This window comes from Pagrus pagrus, assembly GCF_965226575.1.
Source record: "Pagrus pagrus genome assembly, chromosome: 2".
Lineage (NCBI taxonomy): Eukaryota > Metazoa > Chordata > Actinopteri > Spariformes > Sparidae > Pagrus > Pagrus pagrus.
The window spans coordinates 36,694,505-36,709,031 of NC_140186.1; the positions used below are offsets into that span (position 1 = coordinate 36,694,505).

At 40.3% G+C, this 14,527-nt stretch overlaps 1 protein-coding gene across 1 annotated transcript in view; it reads left to right on the plus strand.

The window, feature by feature from the left end:
- Nucleotides 1-14,527, plus strand: part of LOC311265262 (glycine receptor subunit beta-like) — a 264,340-nt gene that overhangs the window by 134,992 nt on the left and 114,821 nt on the right. The window contains exon 7 of the mRNA XM_084366739.1: nt 2,519-2,656. Coding sequence (XP_084222865.1) covers nt 2,519-2,656 — 138 coding nt within the window. The remainder of the gene's footprint in view (nt 1-2,518; nt 2,657-14,527) is intronic.

The following is a 14,527-nucleotide window of genomic DNA, read 5'->3' on the forward strand; positions in this document are numbered from 1 at the left end:
TTTTACTCTTGTACAATATTAAATAGACAGCATGAAGGTTCAAAAGTCTTTTATTTAACACAAAATGAAAACACACAATCTAACATGTACTATACATTTGTCTGTGTGTGTGTGTGTGTGTGTGTGTGTGTGTGTGTGTGTGTCTGGTGTTCACTCGGCCTAGGGGTGTCAAAGAATAAGTGTGACTGTGTAGTGTGAGTGAAAATATGTACAACGGTGAAGCCTGTGGTGAGGGTGAGCTCAGGCCAAAACAAACCCAATCTTAACTCCTGCCCAGTAATCTAACTAAACCCCATGAAAGAAAAGGAACAAAAAGACATTTTCCTCCCTAGCATAACCAAAGACAGGAGAAAAAACAGGAAGTAAAGAAAAGGCAGCTCACTCCTACTGCTTCGTGCCTATCCCCAAACACTCTTGCTCCGTCAAAAACACAGAGCACATGCACACACACTCTAGCTCTCAGCTGAACACACTCTCTAGCTCTCAAAGAACAACAGTTGATGAAGCACAAACACAAGTAATGCACAAGCGAGGAGGATGCTGTTCGCGGTAGCAATCCCGGGCATCTTCTACACTTGATCGCCAGCTTGAGTGGCTACCGCAACATGACCTTGGGTTGCATTTACTGCAGCCTTACTGGATGTAACTTTTTTCTATGAGTATGCCCTCTAATTGCATGTTATCGCAGCCACACCAAACCACATGATTTTTAATAGGCTAGAACACTTATGACGGTAATGAAGGTACTGCAAAATGTCATAGCAGAATCTGAAACCAGTGATGGTGATTAAACCGGGATACCACCCACCCCTAGTGGCTGACCTCCTGTAAGTAGTTCAAATTGAGGATTTGTTAAACATTTCTTTGCATTTTCCACTGTATATAATAAAATACACTTCTGGTAGTCACCAGTCATCATTTTCTTTGCACTGAATTACAGGTCTCTCTCTATGTGAGATTGCAGTCAGTTGATGTTTGCTATCGAGCCACAGTAACAGAAGCAGTGTTTGCAGTAGCAAATGTAGCAATGTAGTTTTCCTTAGCTGGCAAAGTGATAGAGTTTGTTTAACATAGTTACAGCACTACTTTACATTTCCCCCTTAGGAACACAGTGGACAAGAGCGGTAAAACTGAAGTAAAACAGTTCCCCGCTAAACTGCATTGTGTGTCATCTTGAGGCCTAACAAACTTGGAATGCAGTTCCTTCCGAAACCTTTGTATATTTTAAATCCTGTATTGTTAACTTCCACATTTGCTTGCTAGCAGTCTTTGTCTTTACTGTCTTTGTTGTCCACAAAATGCCCATCATTATAATAGCATGAAATCAGAGGCAGGATGTGAAAAACATTGCTTTCTAGTGATCAAAAACTCCACTGAACAAGACTGAAATCAACAACAACAGTGTGGCTGCAAGGTTGCAGGAGTATCTAGCAACCTTCTTATCTTAAAGGAATAGTTTACTCTAAAATAAAATTCAGTCATTATCGACTCACCAACATGCTGATGAGAAGTCCGGTGTAGTTTCTTATTCCTCAAAGTGCAGCTGGAGACCTGCGGGGGTACTCTCCGGCAACAATAATCCATAAAAGGAGCGTCAATTGTGCCCGAGAAGAAAAGGTCCATAAAACTACACAAAAACTTTGTAATATTCCTCCATACTGCTCGTCCGCTGCAATCCAAGTGTCCTGAAGTGGTGACATCCAGAGTTTACCTGAAACAATTTTTTTTTTTTTTTTTCATTTAGTACATTTTTACAGCCTAAACAGTCACTATGCTATATCTGCCTGGAGGCACGCTCCACGTTCACGTGAGTCTCCCTCACAGCCGATTGCACTACGGAAGCCGCGCCGGACAAGATGAACGAGACTCGCGATAGATACACACCGGTATTTACTTTCTGCTTTGAGCGACCGAGCGACACACAAACACAAGAGGGATCTGCCTGCACTCATGATTTTAAACTTTGAAACTCACAGCAGGATGTAAATACCAGTGTGTATCTATCGCGAGTCTCGCTCATCTTGTCCGGCGCGTCCTCTCGGGCACAATTGACGCTCGTTATATGGATTATTGCTGCCGGAGGGTACCCCCGCGGGTCTCCAGCACTTTGAGGAATAAGAAACTACACCGGACTTCTTATCAGCATGAGGGTGAGTCGATAATGACTGAATTTTGTTTTAGAGTGAACTATTCCTTTAAGGAGAAACAAGACTTGCTCAGTAAGATACTTCCTTTAAGCATGATCTTATCTTCTTTCATAATAATAAACAATTTGAGCAAAATGTAAAGTACATTTTATTTACGTTATTCCATTAGTAAAATATGTTGCTGTTGTATTGAATGTTTATTGAATGCTAAGTATACTCTGAAATTCTTGTTTATTGTTTTATAATTGTTTATTTTTAAGGTCTGTCACCAGTATGCTACAAAGGGGCTTAAGATAATTAAATAGAAGGTAATCTTTTTTTATTGTTGTACATTAAATAATACATAAATATTTTCCATTTTTATGTTTTAGTTGGCTATACCACCAGTGATCTAGTGTTCATGTGGCAGTCTGACCCTGTTCAGATGGATGAGATTGCTCTCCCTCAGTTCGACATCAAACAAGAGGACATAAAATATGGAAACTGCACAAAGTACTACCAAGGAACAGGTTAGTAATTGTTAATTATATAATTTTAACAAAGCATTAACATTGCCACTACCTTAAATTATGATAAATGTTTGGATTACACAAGTCTGAGACAATCCTATGCAACACAAAACAAAACAAAAACATTTTCTTATTTTTTGCTGTATTTCCACAAATGTGGAAGGCATATTAGAGCATTTTGGTGAAGCGATGATGATCTCTAGTCCTTGTTGAGTCCGCCTTGAATGCTCCAGAGAATGCAACATTTTTCCCAAACTGAATAAATACTGAAACATACCTGCTGAAGAATAATATTTTCCACTGACAGATTTAGGTAGCCTACTACATATCTGCAGATATGTATATATCAATGATATCATTTCCAAAATCAACATTTTTTTGCGTAACAAACTATTCTGCTTCAAAATTTGTTCATCACAAAAACAACATTTCTACTGTGGCAAAAGAAAGTTTGCTCTTGGATTTCCACATGCACCTGTAGAGGTGATCTAGCAGTAAATTCACAGCATGAGACATTACATTTATATACGTAACTTTGATAACAAACAAGAAAAAAAAAAAAAAAAAACTTTTTCGGCTCTTATACTATAGTAGTTTGTCTCCGTACCACTAAGTAAGCTGTTCAGAAGATTGCCACAAATGCATTTTTTTTCTTCCTGTTAAATCATTGGTAGCCTAAAAATCACTAAATATGCTGTGTGTGTGATCATGTATGTATTTGAAGTATTTGGTTTTAATATTTTACTGGGTGTGGGTGGTTACAAGACGCATGAACTATAGAGGTGACAGGTGTGTTATTGTGTTACCACCACCTCCTCTCTGACTTCACATCAACTGTTTCAGCAGCCAAATCTCCCTTTTACCTGTCAAAGATCAAATCCTCTGCCTCCAACCCCAGGAAACTATTCTCCACTTTCTCTTCCCTCCTCACCCCTTCTACCCCTCCTTCCTCCCTCACTGCTGATTAATTTGCAACTGTGAACTTGCACTTTACCAAGAAAGTAAAAGACATCACCTCCTCATTTACTCCTATGCCCTTCCAGAAAGCACCTCCCCCATCCCTCACCTATGACAGCCTTACCTGCTTCAGCCCTCTCTCCCTCTGAAGATGTTCACACACTAGTGATGTCTAACCATGCCACCACCTGTTCCCTTGCCAGATTCCCTCCTCTCTTCCCCAAAACATCTCACACGACATCTTGCCTTTCCTTACCACCCTGATCAACTCCTACCTCACCTCAGGCCATATTCCAGCTCCTTTCAAGACAGCTACAGTAAAGCCACTCCTAAAGAAACTATCCTATCTTTCACAAAACAGCCTCCTTGACCCTAATCAGTCAGACAACACCCAACATACTGTCTTCATTTTCATGACTGAATAAACTGAATAAACAAATGGATAATTTCAGGGGGGCACTCCCAGTGGCTGAGAATTGACTGGGAACAGGCTTGCAGTTGGCTGGCAGCAGAAAGGCCTTTGGTTGGGAGGGGAAAATAGAGGCTGTATCTGTATCTGAGAGTTGTAGGACATAATGCTGCAGGTTAATGCTGTCCAGAGTAGCCACATCATTATTAGATAATGTATCTGTAGCGTGGTGCAAAGTGAAATTCCCCTCCACTACACATTTATTTTAAAGTCTTTTATTTTGTTCTGCAAAGAGCAAAAATATATATATATATGTTATCATCACAGTTCGCCACATACACAGTAACTTCCTGCTCAAGTGTGTGTTCTCATTCTCTGAACGAATTCACGCGAGACTTCCCTTGTCCCTGCACACACAGTGTAGCGAACGCGCCCTCTACTGGTCAGAGTTAGACAATGCATACTGCTAGATAACACTACATTTTTCAAACAATAAACCAACCTTTTTCCTTATTAGAAACCAAACAGACAATTTTCACCACACTCTGAACATGAGCTGTACTAAATGCAAATCATGTAAAACATGTAAATAATAATAATGTACCACTGATGGCTCTGTATGCCACACATCTCTAAGGGGACACTCACACTAGGCAATCCGTACCATGCCCAAGCACACTTGACCCCCCAAAGTCCAGATTTTTTGAGTAGTTTGAGTGCTCTGTAACATGAACTTTCTTGGCCCTGGCACGGTTGGAAGAGGTGTGCTTTAGCACAGTAAAGTTGCTCATGCATGAGCACATGCAAGGGTGCCCAGGTATAGTCATGCATATTACGCTGCCTTGCATAATCAAGAAATACAGGAATTTGAAAAGGGCTGTTTATGACCAAAACAACACAAAATAATAAGCCACAAAAAAGTCAGTAAAGTTATATTCTCTGTGTTGTTCTCCATTGTGCTGCGACCGCGCTATGATGTGATGATGTACATACCAGAGGTAACTGTGCTCAGACCCAATTGTGGGCGGAGCAATGTGAGTGCAGGCCAGCAGGGGACTGGGGAGGAGGGATAAGCATGCTTCATCATGGTACGGAGCAACTGGGCCAAGTGTGATCGCGCCCTAAGATATTTAGGGCCCAGTACAATAACTTTTGTTTTTTCTCAGTTAAATAACTGAAAATTACAGGTCATCCAGATATTTATGTCTTTGCAAGCCCTGACATCAAGGACCTAGCTGTGTTGAAGGCCAACTGTTGTGTTGCCTCATATTGCCCGTGTCTCTGCCAAAAGGCTGCACTTAACCACAGCACAAAGGCTACAGCCGGTGGCCAACAAGCTTCTGTTCTGCACCTGTGTATAAATAAATGTGATCAATGTAAATACTTCTCTGCTGATATACAAACTGTTGTTATGATTAAGCAGCATTTGACTCCAGCTCCTATTAAGAGTATGCTGATAAAAAGTTGCAAAGGAGAAACTGCGCTAAATAGGTGAAATTGTGGATACTACAGCAACAGGCTCTAGTGGCTTTCCCTTTCTTTTTCACTTTTCTACATCGATCGACTTACCTTAATAGCCAATTAGAGTGATTGCTCATACCGACGGTTACATGCTGCTATTCCGACATGCCGCTAATTAGACAGTGACCTCTAATTGTCAGAATAGCGGCATTAAAGTTATTTTTCAAGCGTCCCACTATTTCGACATTGTTCTTTGTCATTGTCGGAGACATGTCGGAATAGCGGCATGTCTAAATAGAGACATGTCGGAATAGCGGGATGTCGGAATAGCGGGCGGACCCCCATACCGACAAGCCGCCACAGACTCTACAAGCTGAAAAAGCCCAAAAACCTCCAACATGGGCTGTCCAGGGCCAATGATGCTGGACACACCGCACCAGCTAGTAGTCTGGCAGCAAGTCCTCAAAAAAGGCTTTAGTTTTTGAGATACCCCAACCCGAGGTAGAACAAAACACAACTGTGTTTTTTTTAAATCTTCAGGGTCTCCTATTCATGAAATGGATTGTTGTGAACTTTTATTTTGGGGGTATTATTTAGAACTACCCCAATCTCTGTAAAAAAGACAAATCAGGCCTGTCCGCATAATGGAAAGATGACAAAAAAGCCCATCACTTGAGAATGCTCACTCTTTTCCTATTAATATTTGCCGAGCTATGAACCAGGTGTCTGTCCTACATCACCAGTCAGTCAGAAATTAATTCACTTAAAAAAAATCCTGAAAAATGAACCTGAAAACATAGCTGTAATTTAGGCGGAAATTGCATTTTTGTGGTAATAGGAAAGGGGGACTCCGTTACTTTTCTCTCATTTAACAGAAAATCATAAATTCCTTTCAAATAAACTATTACTGCATTCCCTAAGATGTTGTTGAACAATACCCAGTGGTTGTATGGAGATACCGAGTACAGTTTTATTGTAAATAAGATTTCTTTAGACAAACCTCTAAAAACAGCCAAATTAGGTCATTCCGAGTGAGTGATGGGTGTTATAATAGCCTTTAAGTTTAGAATGGTGACTCTAATGGTCATCATGCTTGGAGAAGGAAAAAACTGGTGATTGTACTACATGACCATGTAGTCAGAATGTGTGTAACATCATAAAGTCAAGTTAATCTAAAATTACAAGCCGCTAACACAATAGAGACACAAGCTTTAAATAGAACGATTTTATTGAAACAATAACACATTTAAATCAGTATCTTCAATGTAAATCAAAGCTTAAGATTGGAAAAGTATAATGAAAAAGTCTAATAGTGTAATAATAACAGTAAAAATAATTAATTTGATATTTATAGTGCCAACTCACAATGCTTTTACTTAATTTCCTAGGCACAACAAGGAACAGGTGAACAGTCAAACAGTTGAGAAAAGTAAAGTGTGTGTGTGTGTGTGTGTGTGTGGACATATACAGCTTGTGTAAGTGCTGACAGGATGAAGTAATACTGGTATGTCAAATGTCAGGTTCATCAGACACAGCCAGTGAGTGCGTGCCAATTAGGCTAGTGACTAACTGTCAAAAAGGGCTTTAGTTTTTGAGATACCCCTACCGGAGGTAGAACAAAACCTAACAATGTTTTTCCTCATCTCTAAGGTCTCCCATATATGAAATGGGTTCTTGGGTTAAAATATTTTACTGCAAACATTGTTAAATTAATGCATAGCCATGACATGATAGCCATCCCTGTCACTCATCCACATTATCATCAGTGACAAAGTGGGTCATATTTGGGCAGTCTGGGAAAGAGCAAGAGCAAAACTTAGTGCAAGTCAAGCCCACTGAAAGATACTGGCATTTGCTGGTTTCACTGCATTTTCTATCTTTACAGTACAGGTGGGTGATGTCTCGAACTTCTTTAGGTGCTGGTGCCTTCTGGAACATGAAAGGTTCAATGGACCCATCTTGTCTGAGCCTCCATCCTCTACCAACTGGGTTCCAGAGATGAGGCTTGGCCTGATGGCTGTGACGCCAAACTGCTGTTTGGTATAAGGCTCTTAATACATGTTGCTCGAAGGCATCTTCTGTTGGGGGTAGATTTGCTGCTGAAGAATCTGTGGTAAATGCTAGTGTGTACCTCAGCTCATCTAAGTTGGTGCAAGGACGGCCAATCTCCTTTTTCTTTTGGCCATACAGGAGGATGGCATATTTTCTTGCCACAGACAAAGCTTCTTCTAGGCTTCCAGACAGCCCAAACTTGGCCATTTCCTTTAAGTCGGTCAGATGGGTCTTCAGTCTTGTGAAAGCAGTGGTCTTTCCAATTTTGTACAAGCTGCTTGTTGTATCGCAACCCGTGAGGGCGTGACACTCAGAAAGAGCTGCTCCAAGACTCTGAGCAATTGAACAAACTGGGACAAATCTTTCCTTTAGGCCATGTCTAGAATGCATGAACACTTGTGAGGATCCAAACATCCCTTTGCTTGAATAGTACACAAACAAAACCAGTACATCTGTATCATCACATTTGACAATGAGACGAGAAAAGGCCTCTGCAAGGTGTATTGCATGTAACACCAGTCTTGTGTCAGCCTCCTCCTGGTCACTGTAAAGATCTGTCAAGACTTCAAGAGGTCAGGAGGGTTAGCAAGTCAGGTGTTGACTGTTTGTACTATTGTACTACTCAAGCAAAGGGATGTTTGGATCCTCACAAGTGTTCATGCATGAGACATTCCTGAAGTTTATGTAAACTGATTAGTGTCATCTGGTCTAACTGATCAGTATAACAGGGTATTGTCTGCATAACAAACATTGTGGAGCTCCATGACTTACTCATGTATGCAATGAGAATTAATTGTTAACTTGAACTAATGGAGATCGATCTGATAAATGGGACTTAAACCAACTCAATGCAGTTCCTTTAATGGCCATTAAATGTTCCAGTCTTTGTAATAAGATGTGATGGTCAATGCGGCACTAAAATCTAACAAGACTAGTACAAAGACAAGTCCTTGCACATGCAATTAATCATTTGTAACTTTTATCGATGCTGTTTCTTTGCAAGAGCACTTTGAAACCTGTTTGGAAATCTGGAACAAGAGTAAAGGCTTTTTAAGAAGAGGTTTAATTACATTTACTTTTAAGGACTGTGGTACATAGCTTGGAAATAGGGACAGATTGATCATGTCTCACAGAAAACTACGGATAGAATTTCTTTATACAGCCTAGTATGGATGGGATCTGAGAGGCATGCCGATGGTTTAGATGAAGAAAACATAAAAGTTAGCTGGTGATGGTCAATGGGAAAGAAGCAATCTAGATATATCTCTGGTCTGACAGTTGTTTCTAAGGTTTTTGTGCTTGAGAGTAAGTTTGGACCAGTTGAGGTCCGATGATGAATTTTGTATCGAATAAATAACATTTTATAATTAAAGATGCCCATAAAGTGTTGTAGGAATACATGACTCATTAGAGCTATGATTCTTTTAGCCTGGCTACAATGCTGAAAAGAAACTTGGTGTTGTAATTTTTTCCTCCATTAATGCTGAGTAATTAGGCATTATGGAAGGCTTTCTTGTAAGTTTAAAGGCTATCTAGCCAGACCAAACACAACACTTCCAGTTTGGTGGATCGCCATTTCCTTTCAGATTTTCTTTACTGTTTGTATGTCCCTTTTGTTCCAACAGTGAACCAACAATGGCCAGAACAATAAATTAATGGAACCTACAGTTTCACAGAAATGCAACAGAAAGCTGAATGACTAATGAATGAATAAAGGAATAAGCAGGGCTAGAAATGATTGGTCTTTCCTCTGCTGGAATCTGGGGCGTGAAAGGTGGTGAGGGAGGTGGTGTAATGTTCAAGGCAAGATGCTGATAATGTTGCAAACGCAGACAGAAAAGCCTCCTGGCACAGGTTAAAAAGGAAATCCAATTTGTACCTATAGTAATTGTCTTTTATGCCCAAAGTTGGGGAGGAGGTTCAGGTGAGCCTCTGGCCAATCCAGCGGCATGCCTGTGTTCCCAGGGGTGGTGCCTATTCCCCAACCCCATCTGGCAAGCTGTGTTCCCAGGGGTCAGAACCCACATATGCTTAAGTTTAGCTGTTCAAATAAATCCTAAAATGACTGCATATTGTTACTAAATAACTTAGATGGCTTATTATCTGAAGGTTCTAAATGTCATCCTTTTAAGCGGATGGACAATGAGTTTCAATACCTGGCCATTGTATCTGCCATCATTCTGTCATATTTTCAAAGTAAAATTACTCCCATTACTAGAGTGGGGTAAAGGGGTACCCGGGGTACAGTCTGTAATAAAATGGCCTGTCAATGGCTTTGTCCGTTTCCAGTTTTTGCACAAAGCCATTGACAGGCCATTATATTACAGACTGTACCCCAAGGAAGCCATCCATGTATCTATGGACTCCCCAAGATACACAAGGAAGGAGCACCACTCAGACCCATTAGCATCTGCACCAACTCAGTTACTTTTGGTTGGTAACACTCAACACCACATCAAAAACTCACAGGATTTCACCAACATGGTGAGAGAAATAACACCGGACCCAGACAAAACAACGTTTTTTTTATGATGTCACATCACTCTTTCCATGCATTCCCACTCAAGAAGCTGTTAAGTTGGTGAAGAAACGCCTGCTGCAGGACAGCACTTTGTCCAACCAAGACCACATTTGTGCATTACTTGACCTCTGTCTGACGACCACCTGACGACCACCTGTATGGTGCTTTCAACACCATACAGCCTGCACTTTTGGGGGACAAGCTGGAGCTCACAGGGGTGGACCAACACCTCACGTCCTGGATCCTTGATTACCTCACCAACCGGCCACAGTATGTGAGGACTCGGGACTGTGTGTCGGACATGGTTGTCTGCAGTACAGGGGCCCCACAGGGAACATCCCTGGCCCCTTTTCTGTTCACCCTGTACACTGAAGACTTCTCCCACCAGTCACCCCACCGCCATCTACAAAAGTTCTCTGACGACTCTGCTATTGTCGGTCTCATCAGGGACGGGACGACAGAGCCTACAGAGAACTTATTAAGGACTTCATAGACTGGTGCCAGCAGAACCACCTCCAGCTCAACACCAGCAAGACCAAAGAGCTGGTGGTGGTTTTCTGCAGGCACAGACAACCCCTGCACACAGGTGAACATCCAGGGAACAGACATTGAGTTCACCTGAACAATAAACTGGACTGGACTGATCACACTGCAGCAACATATAAGAAAGGTCAGAGCAAACTCCATCTGCTGAGGTCCTTTGGAGTGCAGGGGGCACTCTTGACAACTTTCTATGACTCTGTGGTGGCATCAGCCATTTTCTATGGAGTAGTCTCCTGGAGCAGCAGCATCTCGGCAGCAGGTAGGAAGAGACTTGATAAACTTATCAAGAAGGCCAGCTCCATCCTGGGATGCCCTCTTGACCCAGTGCAGATGGTGGGAGAGAGCAGGATGATGGATAAGCTGTCATTGCTGCTGGCGAAGGAGTCCCACCCCCTGCAGGACACTATCACAGCACTGGGTAGCTCCTTCAGCGATAGAATTGAATTGAATTGAATTGAATTGAATTGAATTTATTAAGGGATAGCCCCTTGAGATGCAGCATCTCATTTTCGAGGGGGTCCCAAGTACACATACAACATGCATACAAACATACATTCCACAAAACAATAATACAAAACAGACAGTACAGAAAACAAAAGAAACAAAACCAAACAAACAAACAAACAAACAAAAGAAAAAGAAAAAGAAAAACAGTTAGGTAAAACATATGCTTGCACTCAGCTCACCCCTCCCACCCACCAACAACCCCTGTCCTCAAATGGTATCAAGGGAAAAGAGAATACATTAAACTGAATATGATACATAAATTAAATTACGCTCAAATTAAAAACATGAACAGGTTATTCTGACACGAGAGAATAAAGAAGACCTAAAACAATGAAAGGAGGTAATAGATCTCAAATAGGGAGGAAGGTTATTCTAGTCATATGGAGCTTTGTATTGGAAGGACCTGCGACCGATTTCTTTGAAAATTCTGGGAACAAAAAAGAAGGGGTATTGCATATGCCTAAGTGAATAAGAGGAACTAAGTGGGACAAGAAGCTGACTTAAATAGAAGGGACAGTGAGAGTGAATACAATTAAAGATGAACAAAACCCAATGAAATTGTCTTCTATTGTTAAGATGTAACCAATTAAGTGATTCGTACATGAAACAGTGATGGGTTTTAAAAGGACACCTCAAAATAAATCTGCATAGAGAATTATAAACAATATTGAGAGGTTTGAGATAGCTGTCAAATGTGTTCTGGTAAACAATATCAGCATAATCAATAAAAGGCAAAATTAGTTGAGTGATTATTCTTTTCCTGACATCGAAAGTAAAACAGTTAATAGAATGATACAATTGACAAAGACATCAAAAGGTTTTCTTAACAACAGAGTCAATGTGAAGTTTGAAGGAGAGTTCAGGGTCAAGCCAGAGTCCAAGATATTTGAATGAGCTGACAGTCTCAAGAGGTGAACCATCATCAAAATTAATTTGCAAACTGTGGGGATGAGAATGATTGTGACGTGTATGAAATAACATGCTGCAAGACTTCTTCATATTAAGCACAAGTTTATTGTTAAAAAAACATTTTTGGACCAAATTAAAATCAGACTGTAAAGAATTCTGGATGTGAGATAAATCAGTGTGAGATAAATAAAAAACAGTATTATCAGCGTAAAGATGAACAGAGCATTGAAAACATATACTAGGTAAATCATTAATAAAGATGGAAAAAAGAAGTGGACCTAAGGTAGAACCTTGTGGAACACCCTTTTCAACAATTAAGTAATCGGACTGAAAGCCCTGAAAAGCAACAAATTGACGTCTATTGTGAAGATATGAATTAAACCAGAGAAGAGCATGTTGTGAAAAACCAACAGAGTAGAGCTTGTCGAGGAGGAGGTAATGGTCAACCATATCAAAAGCTTTGGAGAGATCAATAAATATTGCACCGGTGAGTTGGCCTTTATCAAAGGAGGAGAACACATTGTTAGTAAATTTTAGGAGAGCTGTAGTTGTGGAGTGCTTAGGTCAAAGCCTGATTGAAATGGAGAAAGAATATTATATAAATTTAAGTACTGTGATAACTGAATAAAGATGAGTTTCTCAAAAAATTTTGCAACAGAACAGATGATAGAAATTGGACGATAATTGTTCATATCGGTCGGATCACCATCTTTGAAAAGTGGAGTAACTCTGGCGCATTTCCAAATGGAAGGAATTGAGCAGGTAGATAATGAGAGATTGAATAGTTCAGCAAGTGGGTACATTAACACATCAGCAGCTATTATAAGAAATTTGGCATCTAAACCATCAGGACCAGCACTAGAGCATTGTTTAAGCTCATATATGGCGTGGAGGACATCAATAGGAAGGATTTTGGTAAAGGAAAAAAAGCTATTTGTAAAGACAGGGTTATGGGAATAAGCTGTGTTATGAAAATTATTGAGGGGGGGGGCATGTTTATCAATGACATTAGATAGTTCTGAATGAAAGAAATTCCAGGCGTCTTCTACGAAAGGAATTAGCTGAATTCTTGCATTGTCTAAATTTGATATATTTAGGTGGAGAGCTAGGAACTTTGATTTTCCAAACACAGAATATTACAGAATGGTCACTTAAACAGTCAGACATAACACCAGATTTGATTATCCGTTCTGGGTTAGTCACAAGTATCCAATCTAACAGAGAAGAACAGCGACTACCAGCTCTGGTAGGTTCTTTAATCAGCTGAGTTAATTTCACACTGCTAAATAAATTACGATCATTGGAGGAGGAGTGATCAAGCCAATTAATGTTGAAGTCGCCTAGGATTACCATTTCATTGTGTTTATTAAGATAATTGATAGTGGACAAAATACCCATTGTAGAGTCCCTAGGAGCAGATGGGGGCCTATACATGTAAATGTTGCGGATGATTAAATGCTTGTTGTCATGAAGAATAATGTTAATAAAAATACATTCAAAATGAGTTGGCTCAGCAGTAGGAGTAACAATTGTGATTGTGATGATAGGTTTGTACAGAGTAACCCAGGCACGAAGGGAATCAATTTTGGAAACAAGGCTTCTAATATTAAGATGAATGATTTTTAAACCTTTAACAGATTCAATTATGCCAGAGGAAACAATGAAAGCAACAGGTCCGTAAAACAAAACAGAACTAAAAGAACAAGATTAAGTTGAGGGGAAGAGTGAGAGGAGTGGAAGAGCAGCAAGCAACATATGAACATACACCACGAACACAGAGAGTGTACACGCAAAACACAGTACCCAAACATACAAACATAACAAGGTAATGAAACACAAGACAAACACACAGAGACAATGAACAATGAGGTGAAACAGCTGACTGGGACCAAGAAGGCCCATAGGTTTTGGATAGTGAGCAAAAACCATATGTAACTGTGTCTGCTTCATTGAAAATTTTTATAAATGTAGCTTAGAGAAATCAAAGTTTAGGAAATAAAAGCCCGGGCCAGGAGAGAAAGTGGGCTGCAGCCAGTCATTAACTATAATTGCCATATAACATGACTCTTCAAAGAAGTTAGTGCAGCACAGTAACCATTTTAATAGGAGTAAAGAAAGACAACCTTCAGAGTGATAACAAGAAACAACTTTGCGACACTTCTTTCACTCCAAGGCGGCTGATAAACAAAAAGCGAACCGTTTAACGGTGGAAAAGTACACATGATTATATTATTATGATGGAGGGAAAAAAAAAAGAAAAGGTGATTCTGGTTCACAGTATCACCTTCTGGTGCAGTAGGTGGCGGTAATGCACCTCAGCGCCGGCACCGCCCGCCACAAACGCCAAAGAAGAAGAAGACGAAGAGGAAATACACACGAGTCTGCTGAATGTAAACAACACAAAACCAGCCACAATAGAGAACAAATAGAGAACAAAACATATACAACAGCACGGAGGAGCAGTATCATGAAGACAAAAAAGTCATCACCTTAAACCAAGAGAGTCAGCATA